The sequence below is a fragment of the Caretta caretta genome, chromosome 11 (genome assembly GCF_965140235.1).
Source record: "Caretta caretta isolate rCarCar2 chromosome 11, rCarCar1.hap1, whole genome shotgun sequence".
NCBI lineage: Eukaryota > Metazoa > Chordata > Testudines > Cheloniidae > Caretta > Caretta caretta.
The window spans coordinates 32,766,199-32,782,650 of NC_134216.1; the positions used below are offsets into that span (position 1 = coordinate 32,766,199).

Below are 16,452 nucleotides of genomic sequence, written 5' to 3' on the forward strand. Positions count from 1 at the left end.
TTGTGTAAAAAATATGCTGTAATTGTTTGACCTAATATCAGACAGCAAACCTTTTTCACTTAAAGTTATAAGCTTTCTAGTGAGAGAAAGAATTCATGGCGAATAGTAATAACTGCACTTTGGACTTAAGAGTGTTTTTCATCCACAGATCTCAAAGTGCTTCACAAAAGTGACCTGCTTTATAAAGAAGATTGACCTGCTTCTGGTGTTCAGATTGGACGTTAAGAAATTTGGGAATTCTAGTCAGAATAGCAAGAGTGACTTGAGACTTCCATGAAGCTGATGACCCAAATGATGTCTTCTTAAACAAATACATTGAGATGCAGTGTGGCTTAAGATCACTGAGATCACTCAATGTTCTTTAAAGATTCTCCCACATTGAGGTAAATCATGGCCACAAGGGAGGCCGACTGGTCATGATTTAAAGGCCTGATCAGTGCCCACTGAAGTCCATGGACTTTGCATCAGGACCTAGAAGTAGTGACTGCCAGTATCCGCTGAATCTATTTTAGTCTATCCAGTAAAACCACAGCATCTTGAGTTCCTTCAATCACAAAAAATATTTTCATTTGAGTTACGGGTAATAAAAAAATATAGATTCTGCAGTTGCTTAGATAGAGTATGCTGGAGTTTAGAGAATTAGAGAATTAAAGAGATTCTAGCATCAATATAAATTGCAGTAGTAATTTACAAACAGAAACAATTATTCTGTAACAATAAAAGAGGAACAGTTTTCAAGTGGCATGGGCACTAGAGTGGGACTCAGGAGACCCAGGCTCAAATACCTCTTCCTTCACAGACTCTCTGTGACACCATGGGCACTTAGCCTTGCTGTACACTTAAAATTTAGATCAACCTAGTTATGCTGCTCAGGGCTATGAAAAACAACGTAGTTAAGCTGACCTATCCCCCAGTGTGGATGTGGCTAGGTCAATGAAAGAATTCTTCTGTTGGACTAGCTACCACCACTCACGGAGGCAGATTACCTACATCCGTGGAAAAACCCCTTCCTGTTGATGTAGGAAGCATCTACACTATAGTGGCATTATGTGCAGCTGTGCCACTGTAGCCCCCATTGCATAGCCATGCCCTGAATCTCTCTGTGCCTCTTCCCCATTTGTAAAATGAGGAAAATAGTACTTCATGACCAGTGCTCAGATGCTACTGATGGGGCCATAGATTTACATAGGCTTGGAGGGATTAGATTGTTATCAGTAAATGTTGGAAAATGTCGATTTCACCAACATACACAAACCAATGAAAAGCCATTTCCATCAATGATCATCTAAATTTACTATTAGGCAAAGAAAGAAAAATGCTGCTTGAGAACTTAGTGTGATTTAAGGATATTTACTTTGTACATTTTGACATGTGATGTTGATAGATTGTGTTTTAATGATTGTAAAGCTTTAACTTTAGAATCTCAACATCTACTATCATTAAATATTTATTCTCTGTCCCCCCTTAACTTCTCACAACTGTGAAAATTTAAAATAAATAAAAATAGAAAAAAATGCTTAAACCCCATAATTTTACCCAACAATGACAATTTAAAATTAATAATTTCAAAATAAACATTGATATTATCCATCAAAATTATAAAAAAATAAAATTGAACTCTGCCTAGTCTAGATAGATAGATGTGCTATTAAAAAAAAGCATAATTCTTTCAGTTTTGGGTTGTTAATACAATCTAAGATGTTGTGTACACACACACATGCACACACAGCCAAATTCTACTTTCAACAGCAGTGGCATAAATATTGAGTATTTTCATTCAAATAATCTGAGTTGCTTTGGATTTAAATTGGAATTGCGGAGAACACAATTTGTCCTTTTAATATTTAGCAAAAGTTAACTATTAGTGTTTGCTTTTTATTTACCTTACACAATAAGAAACTGAACTGATTTGAATTTTGCTGAAATGGATGAATAAAATACTTCATAAAAAAAAGTAATATTAATTTAAAATGCATTTTGTAAAGGATAGTGACGTGAAAAACGCTTTAAATATATGTAGACATTACTTCATTTTCGTCCTGGGGGGGACTAGCCATCGTCCCGGACATAGGCAGCATGTTGTGGTTGGATCCCCGCTGATCCTAGCAGAGCCACTACTAGGCCCTTGGCCCAGTGGAGTAGGGAGGTCCCGGGTCCCCCTACCCTAGGCCACCACCCTCCCCCAAGGGGCAGCCCACTACCCTGCGAATCAGGGACGCCTCATTGCCTCTGGCCACTAGGCCTGCCTACCCTGCAGCCCAGGGACTCCTCATGGACTCTGGCTGCTAGGTCTGCTTACCCTGCGAACCAGGGTCTCCCTCAGAGACTCCAGCCACTATGCCCAGGTACCCTGCGAACCAGGGAACCACTAGTGACTCCGGCCACTAGACCTCGAGACCCTGCGAATCAGGGACCCCCGACAGACTCAGGCAGCGAGGCCTTGACCCCGCGAATCAGAGATTCACCACTGACTCTGAACCTTAGGTTTTATTGCCCTGGGATGCAGGACAATCTTGCCAGTGTAAGTCCATCGGGTATCCTAGCCCAAAGAAATGAGCGCTCAAGGGTTGGGGTGTACTCACCTCACACTAGCTGGGGACCCGCACCCTGTCACAATTACATATAATTTTGACTCTGATTCTGCAAAGACTTATGCATGTATTTAACAAATCCCATAAAACGTAAGGGCTGTGTTTCATAGTAAGCAATGGCCACTAGAAAACTTTGTGAAAAAACAAGCTTATACAAATGAGAGTAATCATTATGCATATTGAGGAGCTTTCCTCACATCAAATTTGCAGACATTTTGAAAATATTTTTTTCAATAGAAAAAAAGTCTAAAAATTTAAAAGACCAAAATTTAAAAGACCAAGTCTACAAAATTTCACATTATTTTTCTTTATTTACTAGTTTTCACAGAACAGTTTGGTTTTACTTTGGTCTCCCTTATCAAAAACCCTCATTAGGTCAGAAGAGAAAACAAATTTAGTGATTTGGTTCTAGGGTAAAGTGTGTTAAAATGTTTACACAGTGTAAATTACTGTAAGGTGAATGCACAAATAGTTGAAAGACAGAATTCAGTGGTTCCTCGTGGGAGGGTGTACCTAGAGAAGTCTCCAAGGGGTCAGTCCTGGGTCTGGTACTATTCAATATTTCTATTAATGATTTGGATTATGGAGTGGAGAGTATGCTTATAAAATCTGAAGATCACACCAAACTGGGAGGAAATTAGGATCAGAATTCTAAGCAACCTTGACAAATTAGAGAATTGGTCTGAAAACAACAAGTTGAAATTCAATTAAGACAAGTCCAAGGCAGTACTCAGAAAAATCAAATGCTCAACTACAAAATGAGGAATAATCGACTACGTGGTAGTACTTCTGAAAAGGACCTGAGGGTTATAGTCAATCACAAATTGGATATGAGTGATGCAGTTGCTAAAAAGGCTAATATCATTCTGGGATATATTACTAGGAATGTCAGATGTAAGATACAGGAAGTAAATGTTCCACTATTCGGCTCTGATGAGGCCTCAGCTGGAGTACTGTGTCTAAAATCTGCATGCTACACTTTAGAGAAGATGTGGACAAACTGGAGAATGTCCAAAGGAGAGCAACGAAAATGATAAAAAGTTTCGGAAACCTGACCTAAGAAGCAAGATTAAAAAAAAAAACTTTGCATGTTTAGTCTTGAGAAAAGAAGACAGAGGACCTGATAACAGTCTTCAAAATATGGTAAGGGCTGTTATAAAGAGAACTGTGATCAATTGTTCTTGTCCACTTAAGGTAGAACAAGTAGTAATGGGCTTAATCTGCAGCAAGGAAGATTTAGGTTAGACATTAGGAAAAATTTTCTAACTATAAAGGTAGTTAAGCTCTGGAATAGGCTTTTAAGCGAGATTGTGGAATCCCCAATATTGGAGGTTTTTAAGAACAGGTGGGACAAACTTATGTCAGGGATGGTCTAGGTTTACTTGGTCCTGGCTCAGCACAGAGGATTGAAATGGATGACCTCTCAAATTCTGTTCCAGCCGTATATTTCTATGATTCTATGAAGCCAACACATTTGGGACTATTTGCCTGTTTGGGGCTATTGCCAGTGCAGAACTTCTGGTACTTTATCTTTGCATTTTTTCAGTAATTTTTGAGAATGAAAACTGCCTTTTCTACCAGTTAATTATGCTTTCCACTTGCTGAATAAGTTGCAAACCTAAAGTTTAGTGAGGCTGCAGCATTAGCAGTTGCTGTGTTTTGTAGCACACAATTGTGTACCAGACTGAATATAGTGGTTGATGCTGTGAGACCTACCTCCCGCCCCTCCCCCTTTAAAAGCCCAACATTCAAGGACCTAGAGAATAGTCAAGGACACACTTGTTGGGTGTTGTAAAAACCATTACTCATTGCAGAGAGTTAAAAAGGTTGAGTGTAGCATAGTTTTCAACAGAAACGTTTGTGATTTTTGTTTTCACAAAATTTTCAGCTCTACTCCACTTCACAAAAACACCACATAATTTGGCATAATTAGCAATCTTCGAAGTTTCATCTATACTGGAAGGAAGAGTTGTGTTAGCTAATATGTTTTACTTATCACACTGTTAAACACCACTTAACATCTAGGACAAGCAGTGTGTTACTTAAAACATGTTAGTTTACGTGTTTTCTAATACAACTCATTTTCCAAGTACAGATAAAAGCCTGAGAAGCCCATGACTGGAACAAGAAGGGTATTTGAACAGTTGTCTGGGGAAATCTATGCGGCATATGTCCAACCTTATGCCTTGCTTTGGACAGTACGATTACTGTCTTATTTTTAAAGCATTAAATTCTCACACAAACACACAAAACGTGTGTGTGTGTTGGGGGGAGAATCACATTTGCTAGGAGATATTTATGGTGGCTCTGAAGTCTGAAATGACCTACACAGAAATATTCTGTGATGCAAAAGTACTTTCTGACTCTCAAGTCAGCTGCTTGCTTAACATATCATTTGTTTATAGAAGTTCTGTGTCAATGTTCTGCTCTATGAATGCAGATAGATAGCAGTCAAAATGTTAAGAAAGAAACTGCACACTTTTCAGAGCTGAATGGATACTTACTTCTGCTTTTTTACGTGCTTCCATGGCTTTCATAAGCATCATATGTTGCCTTCTCCTCTCTCGTTCCTAATAAAGCAGATAAAATTAGAACAAGACTCAACCACAGTTACAAAAGTGTCTTTTTTATTTTAAAAACTCAGTACAAGTTTAGCATTAATAGACAAGTCACAATAAATACTATATATAGGACAAGAATGGCCAAGTCTGTGCATGTTTTAGTTCAGGTTTAGAAAGCAAATACAAGAACAATCAAAAGCAAAAAGGTAAAGCAATGAACATGGAGACAGTGTAAAACAGAAAGCATACAGCTTTACTTATGGTCAGTTGTGATGCTCCTTCATAAGCTGGCAGAACAAAAAGCATAATGGTTGGCTGGAACAGGTCAGTTACCTTACATCTGCTATTAGAAAGCTTGCAATTACTAAATGAATAGCCAATTGAACAGAAGGCTGTATTTCTGATCATTTAAAAATATAGTGAAAGGCTGAGTTGAAAATCATTTTAACTTCATGTTTAATTAAAATCTTGCTGGAATCCAATATGCCACCAACAAATAAGTATGCTGAATTTATCTGTATTGAGACCAGTTTTACTTAAATTAGCCATGGTTCATACGCAAACATGAATAAAATAGGATATTCCTATTTACTGATGCCTGTTCCTCAATGCAAAGCCACAAAGGCTGCGCCACAGATTATGTTAACAAATTTAAATGGAACATGACTTATTGTACTACAGAAAAAACTAGATAAGTTCCTTCAACTTTAAAGTTCTAAGGTAAAATCCTGGCCCCACCGAAGTTAATAGGAGTTTGTCATTTACTTCTATGAAGCCAGGATTTCATCCCTAATTTCATTTTTAGATTAAAATATTATGCATTTACCATTTATTGAAAGCTAGTGTGCTCAGCACTGGACAAATCTGGGGAAAGACATGGTCCCAATTTGTACAGTAATTCTAACCCAATTTGTAGTGTTCTAATCCAAAATTATATTAAAAGCTTTATACTGAAACCCAACAAATGGGATAAGACTTGCAAAATTTGTACAGTGATTTCCTATTAAAGGTAAAATGCTAATTTTGCATAAATTCATCACTGATTTTACATAATGGTCCAACTCATGTTGTGACATCAGTAATGTAGATTTCCAGTCAACAGCCTCATATATGGATCACAGAATTCAATTTATAACACGTCTGAGACAAGTCATACTTTTTTCTTTAATAGACAAGACAAGCAGATGTATGCAATGCACTGTGCTGTAAAGCCATGCAGCAGTATGTAATATGACAGCAGCCAGTGCTACATTTTATGCATTGCTATGACAACCATATCACAACCAAATCACAATGCGGTGTTAGATGTACAAAAATAAACATACCCATACCATATCTAGTCTATGCCTCTCCAACTCCTGGGAGAAAGAGTTGGCACAACATTATGAAACAGAAATCACAAAGTCGTAAAACCACTTTATAACCCCCACAAAGAGACCCCAATACCAAAGAAAGTCAATAAACCATAAGATGAAAGAAAAATTTATGCAGGAATCAAAATCAGAAATTTATACCAAAAATATTTTGAAGACTTTTCCCCCAAATAGCTTAAGCAGAAGTTAAAAATTAGCATTTGTTACTGTTCTGATAACTGTATGCATACCAACCTGATGTTTCAGAAGAACAGCCTGCTGCCTTCGCATCTCTTTTTCCTTAAACATAAGAACAAAAAGGTGCTTCAAATACCTGACAAATATTATTTAGCAGTAAGATGCAATTTTTTGAGCCATGCTAAAATAGGAAGAATCTGCATTCTCTCTTTACTCCTTTATTTTCAAACACTTCACATAATATAGGAACAGTTTATGCTACCAAATCTACTGAACTGAGATCAGGAGATGCCAATAACATTTGGCTACACTGAGAGTGCATGATTTCCAAATACAGCAAGTAAGTTTTTCGGCACTGATAGGGATAAGTGGGATATTTGACTACAACGTTACACAAGTAGCAGCAGAGTTTTCCATTATACTCAACATAAAACAGAAGCGAAACTGTACGCAGTGCTATTACATAAGGGTTTGGTGAGCACGTCTAGAACTGCTCAAGCCAAGCATAAGGTACGGATAACTCTAGTATTGACACTTCTATTTATTTATTTTATATTATATATATATATATATACATACACACACACACACATATGCACGTATATATGTATATACACACAGACGCGCGCGCACACGCACACATATGCACAGTACTTACTCTACATTTCTATTACAAATGTAATACCTTATGAAAAAACATTCTGCCAAACCTACAATTCTCATATTAGTTCACAATTATTATGCACAATCACACAGTTTTTATTTTTGGAAAATAAAAACTCTGATGCTCATCTAAACTAACCTTTATTCGTTTCTCAGCCTCCAATAATTTGGCATTTGCCGCTTCTTCCTTCTTTTTCTTTTTAGCCTGTGCATGCGAAACAGGTCTCAAGGTCATGCAACAACACCACTAAAACTTGAAAATAATCTCAGACTAAATAAAACTACATGCCTCACAAGGTGCAAAACAATACCACATATTATGTGTACATTATAACAGATTTCTTCCCTAGTACACTTTGCATTATCAGTAAGTTCACAATTAACTTTTTTTTCTTTTTAAGGCAAGCCAGAATTATGAAGTCACATTCAAGATTTATTTTACTTGGATATTTGTAACCAAGATACACAGCATATAGGAAAATAGTTATTTTTTAAATATTGTTGGAAAGAGATTAAAATTCTAATCATTATATAAAACGCTATATAAAAAACTTTAGCAATCAATGGTTTACCAGTTTTTTCCATTTTAAAATACATATTTGATGTAACTGAAAATGTTCAGTTGAAGCCAATGTAAGGACTGCTCATCAACACATTTTCGGAATAATATTCCCATCCATTTAATTTATATCAATATCAGTTTTAGTATAAAACAACTGAAACCAAAAAGAAATCTGTTGTCAGACAGGTCAGAAATGATGATCTGAAACAGAAATCTTAAATTTAAATTCCTTTAATTTAATTGTATGTGACATGGCTACATTATATGAAGCAACCATCTGCAATATGGAAGCTTATGTCTTTTAAAAATAGATCATGCACATTTTTGAAGATCAGAATCATGCTGTTCAAATATCAACTTCACAGCCAAATGTTAAATATTTTCCTTCTTTGTTACTGTAATCTAACTTTTAAAAACAAAGTTTTAAATCCATTCCACAGTCAGGAACTAAATTCCATATAAGGCAGACTGCAATACTATTTTACTCCCTGATTCTGCAAATACATATTTTCTTAACTATAAGCATGAGTATTCCTTTTGTTATCGATGAGACAACTGTCATGTTTAAAGTTAAGCATACGGAGAGCAACTGCACGAATGAGACCATAGTTTAAATTATGGATCAATATTCTTAGAATTTCTGAAATAGTGAGACAGTTAACAATTTGAATCAAGACTGTGGAATTCCTGAAGTAGACCTTACTTTAATCCAGTGGCAACAAACATGCAGTTAAGACTTTTTTCTTAATTATAATGTTCTTGAAACGTATGAACACATTTAAAAAAAATTATACTTAGTTTATTGTTTCTACCTCTAAAATTTGCTGAGCCCGAAGTTCTTTTTCCATTCTGATTTGTTGAATTCTCTTAATTTTTTCCTGCAAGGGGGGGAAAAACATCTTTTAACCCTTTTAAACAACAACAAAAAGTATATAAAAGATTTTTTTTTACATGAATGAAAAAAAAAAGTGAGAAAAGAGCCATAATTATTTTTAAAGGAATGAGCACGTGTACATAAGTACACTTTTTCTGAATCTTACACACATTCCAGTTGATTATTTTGAACTACAATTGTCTGTGTTTGGTATTCTACATTAACATTAGCAAATATTTGATACATCTCTGAAAGCACTGAAAATGGAATCTATGACTGTGGGTTTATGTTTAGGCAGTCACAACAGTTTTTCTATTATACTAACTTAGAGAAAAGGAAGCACCCTGATGACCGCACAAAATATACAGTGTAGGCCAAATCCTGGCTTGCAATGGTGGAGATGTGTAGGGATGGGTAGAAATAGGGGCTGTGGTGCTCGGACACAGTCTGCTTATGCAGGGAATGCTGGGGGCTGTGAAATCTTCATTGCTCCCTGCTATCTGTTGTTTAACTCTTGCAGACATCGGGGGCTGGGAGCATAGCCATTCTTGAACCTTCACTGATCAGGCTACCTGGCATATTGCATGGCCCAAAGTACCTACCCAGTAGCAGCCAATATTTAGCCTAGCCATATCTGATCTGGATGAAGTATGCACAATTAAGTGCTGTATACTTTTATTTCCACTGAAAACTAGCCTATCAAGATGGATAGTCTGAGTTTGGACAACCTTACTTGTATTTCTCAGAGGGGTGTGTGACGTTATGCACTATAGAGTAAAAGTAAATAAATAAGTAAATCTGGAAAACAGTCGCCACAGCACTTTCAGTCATGGTCATTCCCAGAGACTTCAGCACGCCTGTGAGCTCCTGAGGCATGGGAGGAGCCTAATGCAGTCACTGTACAGTTTTATTTTACATGTCCTGTGTTGTATACTTTGTGCCTTGTAAAAAGAGATCGTATGTGCTGCAATTGAAAATGTTACGGCATCCTATTTAAGGGTTTATTGTCTCAGAACAGCTGCTTGAGGAACATCAATTAAAAGAGCAGAGCATGTCTATGGATGGATATTCTGTTATCTGGACAAACAGGAGAAAATATGAACCACAGAACTCAGGGCATAGCAAAGCCCTTAACTTATTCCAAGGGATGTCAAAGCAGCTTTCATCAGGCTGTGTCATACAGACAAGCATTCAAATGGACATAGTATCAAGGCACCTGTAAGAGAAAAGTCTGAGTATGATATGAGCCATCAATTCTCTATTCTGTGTGTTGGAAATTATGTCACCACTGTATTTTTTTGGAGTCTCCAGAGAATAAATATGTCATGAAGAGGAGTCAACTTCATCTCCTCTCAGGGGCATGGTGAGAGTTCCTGCACAGTACCAGAAGTGGGCTCACTATGGTTGGAACAGTTTACTAAAAACAATATTATGCCACCTCTATGTTCTCTACTAAAACTTTCTAAATTTTAAATATGTTAAAAGTCACTCCATTTTCTGTGCTGGAGGCTAAACACATGCCAAAAAAGACTAATGGGGGGGGGGAAATCCCCTCTTAACCATACCTTGACCTCCCAGGAAAGAGAAGTGTGAAAAGCACAAAATTAATCCTCTAGAGTCACCCACAGTTTTACCACCATAAGTATATTTAATTAGATTTCTTTAAAATGTGTCTATCCAAAGCTCAAACATCTCAGCTACCCTCAAATGTCACCATACCACCCAGGGACAGAGGCAGTGAGCACAGATCAAAGAGCTTAGTTGCAGAGTGCCCTGTGGATGAAATTCTGTTCTATGAGCAGGCAGGTAGTTGCACTCTGCCCTAGCTGCAGTTTCCAAATAATATTAAAGGTGTAGCCCCAATGTAGAGTGCAAAATGGCAATCCAACCTCTCTCTTAATACACTACTGACTGCACTCTCTCAACTGGAAAATCATTCCACCAATTCACTAATCTCTCTTAAAAAAAAAAAAAGCCTCTTACCTGCTGTATGCCATAGTCATATTTAAACAACACTTATGTCCCCTCATTTTAATCTAACAACTTCAAGTAGATCAAGTTGAATGAAATACACTTAGTTTTGGGACAATAGCACTTCAAATCTTAAAAATTACCATTTTGTTGCTCTCCTCATACGCAAACCCTCTCCATTCCATTTATTATCTTGGTATCCTACCCTTATTCTCTCCATTTTAACAAACTTTTTCTTCAACTAATGTGACCTACACTGAATATTTCACAAATGTGGTACCAATATACTCAGTGTTTTTTGTATAAGTTAGCTAGCATAATATCCTCTTGACACAAGCCAACATACTCTTAGCCTTTACTGTACTACAGAGTGGACTAAAATTTTATATGTTGAGTTTCTCATTTCAAATCCTTTCCCTCTCCTTTCTTTACTCATTCAATTCTATTTTGACTATACTTAGCCACACAAAAAGGAGGACACTATGTTGTATGTGTTAGGTGAAACAGTCCTTTACCATGTAAAAGTTTCTAAATGCCATTATCTGAATAAACTGATTAAGTTAACTCAGACTGAAGAGGTTTACTCTCATGCACACAATTGCCAGTATCTTCAAATATTACTTTAATAGGTAATCTCTTTCTATTAAAATGTTTGGGTTTTTTTGTATTCATGTTTACTAAGACATTGAGGCCAAGATTCTGATACTACTACTCATAGTGATTGAGTAGCACCTTACTCTGTGAGTGGTCCCAACTGATTCCATGGACAACACAAAGAATAAAGTACCATTCATCATTGGCAGAGATGTTACAATCTGTTCCATGGTTCACTAAACACTACTGCCCTAATCAGAACTGCTCAACTGCATATACTGCTAAGTCAGAGGAGACTCTAGGTGAAGCGGTAGAGTCTTACGTTTTTGGAACAAGAGACTTACGTCCTTTTTCCTCTTTACCATGACCCTTGCTGGGTCCTCAAACTATCCTGTCTGCCTCCCCAGGTCCCCAACTACAGTCTCTTGCCAGTCTCTGTTTAAACTGGGGAAGTCCCAGTCCAAACAGGGCTGCACTGTGGCAAACTTTAGGAAGTCTGTTAGACAGGGACAGTGTCTCCTTAACAGTGAGCAGTTCTGTTTCTCAGTTAGCTATCACCTGTAAATCTTTCGTTCTCCTTGACCCCTTGCCCAGTTTCCCATTCACTTGGCAGCAACAGGGCAATCACAGGGGACACGTAGAAAGAAAGATATGTACATAGTTATCTGAAAAGTGGAGCATCTATTCCACTGGACCGCATTAGGTATGCCAGACTGTGCCTCCCTGTGAACATTATTAGGATCATGACTTGCTGGAGAATCTAGGGCAGATTTGCAGGAAAAGGCAGATTGGGGTGTTGAGGAAAAGGAGGCAGGGCATGTGGAGGGGAACAGGTGCACAGGGAAAGTGTCTTCTTTACGCTAAACTTTAGTTAGTAAAAAGTTTCAACATGGATAAAAGGTTTCCCTTATATTACATCCCCACAACCCCATAACAATATCCCACTAAACTCTCATTCCCAGCCTCCCTAATGTACAGATACCACACAGAGACATACAAAGGTGTGAATAAGGGGAGTCCCACTGCAGTGAGCAACTTTGCTATGCAAGTTTGTGCTTTGTTCTGTCTGTCACAATAGAGCTGCTCTCCCACAGTCTTTACACATCAGGTGCATTTAAAAAAAAAACACATGGAAATCCCTATCCAAAGCTGTGTTAAGTTATAGTTAAGGATGTTCAAGAGTACATTTTCTATCTAACGAAATCACTACAAGGAAATCACCACTTAAGGCAATATTAACATTCACACCGCAGCTCACCACCCAAAAATCACATTGCCCACAAAAATTAATTCGGATTCCTCGTGTCTACATAAATCTAATTTTCACTTCCAGCATTCACACACTGACAATGTACACTATCAAGGTTCTCTGAAATCCCATTCAACTGCATAACCTTAACTCTGACCTCTTTTTTTAATTTTTCCTTTTTTTTTAGGTAGAAACAAAACAGCACACAGGTCTTCATCACAACTTGGTGGCATGTATTTGTTACTGAGGTCAGAGTTAATGCTGCTCATAGAGAAATAAATATTAGAATTCTCAAAGTTTTGAAGTTGAAGTGTGCTTCAACAACAGAAGGATTGTGTTGTTACTACACAGGACCCAGATCGTGCTATGCAAGAACTAGAGCTGGGCAACATTTTTCAGACAAAATGGGGTTGGGGGCAAAAAATACAGATTCAGTGACAACAAAATGTTTTTTTAATTTGTGTCAATTTTGCTGAAATGTTCATTTAGGAAAGAAAAATAGAAAACATATCAAGATATTTCAACATTTTCAAAATGAAACCTTTTGATTGTTTCGTTTTAATGATATTTGTTTTAAAATTGCCTTAGAAGTGATTTTTAAAATGTCAAGGACATTTAAAAAATGGTCAAAAATTTTATTTAACTCAAATTATTATTTTTTTTATTTGACTTTTTGATTCCCTGAAAATTTGAGAAATGTTGGTTTTCGGTCAAACCCAGGTTTTTTTTAACTACTTTTTGAAATTGCCAACAAATTGAAAAATATGTTATTCAGCCAGCTCTAGTCAAGACTGACTTGTAATCATTTCTAGATGGTGAGACGATCAGAGCATACATTTTTTCATCCCCATTAATGACTCCCCAAAGCCAAAAACAAATACAGAGAGATCTGGGTTTACTTGTTTTCTGTAGCACTTGAATGCACAGTCCTATTATGTGAGAAGATTCTATAAATAATATAGGCTGACCTCACTTAAATTCGGGTTGAGCGGCAGGCACTTTTTCAGTATGCTGAGCAACACTCTAACACAAGCGCCTTTTTTTAAAAAAACAACTGAGCTACAAACGCAATTGATCAGCAATACACCGTTATAAGTAAGCTCCCTGGGGCAGGGACAATCATTTTGTTCTGTTTCTACAGCACATAGCACAGTTGTGTCCTGGTCCATGACTGGGGCTTCAAGGCACCACTGTAATTTAAATAATAATAAAATCTATAGCAGAAATTGATCAGAAAGGCAGAAATTTATACCAATGTTCACTCTCACAGGTTACAATCAAGATATGGTATCAAGAATGTGATAACAAATCCCGCCTTGCACAGATATCTGGTGAAGCCTGTTTAAAAAGTGCAAGGTATTTCATCTGGAATACGTTCCACTGGCTCCATGGTTGGGTTTTATTATTGGATTGAAATGGAAATCTCAAGTAAACGCTGACTCTTCTTTCCACGCACAAATTAATTAAGGTACTTTTGTGTTTCATTTTCTTTATAAATCAAAGAAATATTGTAACTGTACTGCACAATACAAGGACAGTCAAAGAAATGCTGATCAGGATATCCTGACAATCTTAATAAAGTTCTCTATCAAAAAATCAGAATGCCTAGGTTTTAACTATAAACACACACAATTTAAGCTTCTACACAAGCAGCAATGTTTCTATATCAATATGAATACAGAACTTAAAATAGCGCAAACAGCAATAATTTAAATACTTTCTTCAAAAACACAATGCACACCACACACTATTTCAGAAATTAACGTGTCCAGTTCACTGCAGGGAAAAGAATGAATGCAAAGAAACCCAGTAAAACAATTGTTTTTAGAATTTCAGGCTTCAAAAGCATTCATTTAATACTTCATTTATTGGGATATTTGTTCAAATGATGAAAAACCTGCTTCCACAAGTAGCTTAATTTATTAATGGCTAAAATATGAAAAATCTTCTTGCTGTTGAAAGTATTACATATGGTTAAGAGCATTTGCTATAACAATATTTAACAGTAATTTTTTATTTAAAAAGCAAGCAATTTGTACTTTAATTCATCACTATGCTTAGATATAATTGTTCTTAAGCAATCCAAAATCACTGGCAGTTTCCTCTCTAGCAGTTTTGGCTGAGCTATTTTGATGTTTACATAAGCAGCTATATCACTATTTCTTTTTATAGAGCCATAGAGTAGTTGAGCATATAACTAACTGGAGGGCCAGCTGTGCAACCCTTATTCACATGTGTAGTACCACTGAAGTAAACATGATCACGCAAGGGACATATTCACCAACATGAGTAAGGGCTGCACAATCTAGTCTTTCAAAATAAAATACAACATATGTTCTTTATAATTAGATAACTAACAACTTCAAATTTTAACAAGTACACTCTATAACCTATCAAATATATTGAAAGTCTGAGTTTAAATAAATAAATAAAATACAGAGCTTATTTAATGAATACACAAAATTTACCTGCTGTTTCATTATCTTTATCTGTTCTTTTTGCTTCCGCTTTTCTTCAGCAGCCATAATAGCTACAAGTAAAACAAAAAATGTAACATCAGCAGAAAATGACTGAAGAACAGTAACCTAATCTCGACAATTCTAAAGCTCATCTGCAACTATGCACAATCTCTTAGAGGTTTACTACTTACCTTGCTGTTTTTTTGCTTCTTTGGCAGCTCGAGCCTGTTCCTGCTTCTGAAGTTTTCTCAAAAGCTTTATTTGTGCTGCTTGCCTCGCTATTTCTGTAACACAAAGAGGAAATATTAAGCACATAGTCACAGCACTGTCTCACATAAAAGATCTAACTTATGTGTTCAGGCTTTTTCACATAAAGAATGAGGAGACAAAGAAAATAGTGAGTTTATCTTGCACATATTTATCTTCAAAATGTTTAAATATAGAATTCTTATACCAGGATATCTTTTATAAACAAATACCTCTAACAGCTTCTCAAATGAACATAGATGCTTTCTGTTATCTACACAAAAATTATGTATAATTCTGAAAAATGAAAATAATTCACTTTCAATCAAGTGATAACATCAGGATAAAAAATTCTGACCCACCTCTTTGTCTCTTTATAAACTAAACTATTCCATACAAACGTCTAATCCTTTTTGAACAATCCCAGGAGAGAGGGTTCAGATAGCATGTACTACACAGTACACTCTCATAAGGTTAGATTTTGCCACTCTTTTTCATGTTGATTACTCTTTCAATACTTCCATTGATTTTAGTGAGACTATTTGTGAAGTAAGGTGGTACTGAAGTGAGTTAAATTTTCAACCTGAGTCACAGACACATTACATTTGTTCATTCTTGTTATTTTCCCTTAATCTAAAAGATAAGTAATTTAGACTAGAAGTATATGGCTGCTCTCTGTGTATGACAAAATGTAATAAAATTTCAGGGTACAAGACGAGGATGTAAAACAGCAGAACTCACAATGAGTGACATAATAGTGAAGAGGTCTACTGGTTAAAAAAGAAAAAAAGCAGAAAAAGTTAAAATGACAGTTTATGGACGGTTTATCGTGTAACCAAAAAGAGGAAAAAAATGTAAGTGTATTTTAAGAGAATACATCAGTATTTCATGTAAATGCTAATGAAAACTGAAAAAAAATCAGATCCTTTTTCTAACACTGAATTACAGAAGGGTGCTATTTGAAATGCCTGAAAAACTTACGTTTTCCAACAAAAATAAGAGATGGAGTATAAGGATTTAAAGATGCAGTACAGACAAAAATAATTTTTTAGCAGTTACTCTATACATAGGGTGGGATTTTCAAACACATTCAGGACTGGTGTAACTCTGCTTCCACTGAACTCATTGCTTA

At 36.3% G+C, this 16,452-nt stretch overlaps 1 protein-coding gene across 27 annotated transcripts in view; it reads right to left on the reverse strand.

Moving 5' to 3' along the window:
* The window catches only part of BAZ2B (bromodomain adjacent to zinc finger domain 2B), a 277,230-nt gene that overhangs the window by 66,486 nt on the left and 194,292 nt on the right, over positions 1 to 16,452 (reverse strand). For 20 of the 27 annotated variants that reach the window (XM_048869525.2, XM_048869516.2, XM_048869512.2 and 17 more), the window contains 7 exons: positions 15,266 to 15,358; positions 15,084 to 15,145; positions 8,740 to 8,805; positions 7,505 to 7,570; positions 6,760 to 6,804; positions 6,478 to 6,510; positions 5,096 to 5,161 (listed from right to left, as the gene is read on the reverse strand). In XM_048869525.2, coding sequence (XP_048725482.2) covers positions 5,096 to 5,161; positions 6,478 to 6,510; positions 6,760 to 6,804; positions 7,505 to 7,570; positions 8,740 to 8,805; positions 15,084 to 15,145; positions 15,266 to 15,358 — 431 coding nt within the window. The remainder of the gene's footprint in view (positions 1 to 5,095; positions 5,162 to 6,477; positions 6,511 to 6,759; positions 6,805 to 7,504; positions 7,571 to 8,739; positions 8,806 to 15,083; positions 15,146 to 15,265; positions 15,359 to 16,452) is intronic. The other 7 variants (XM_048869530.2, XM_048869513.2, XM_048869529.2 and 4 more) reach the window with 2 other exon arrangements.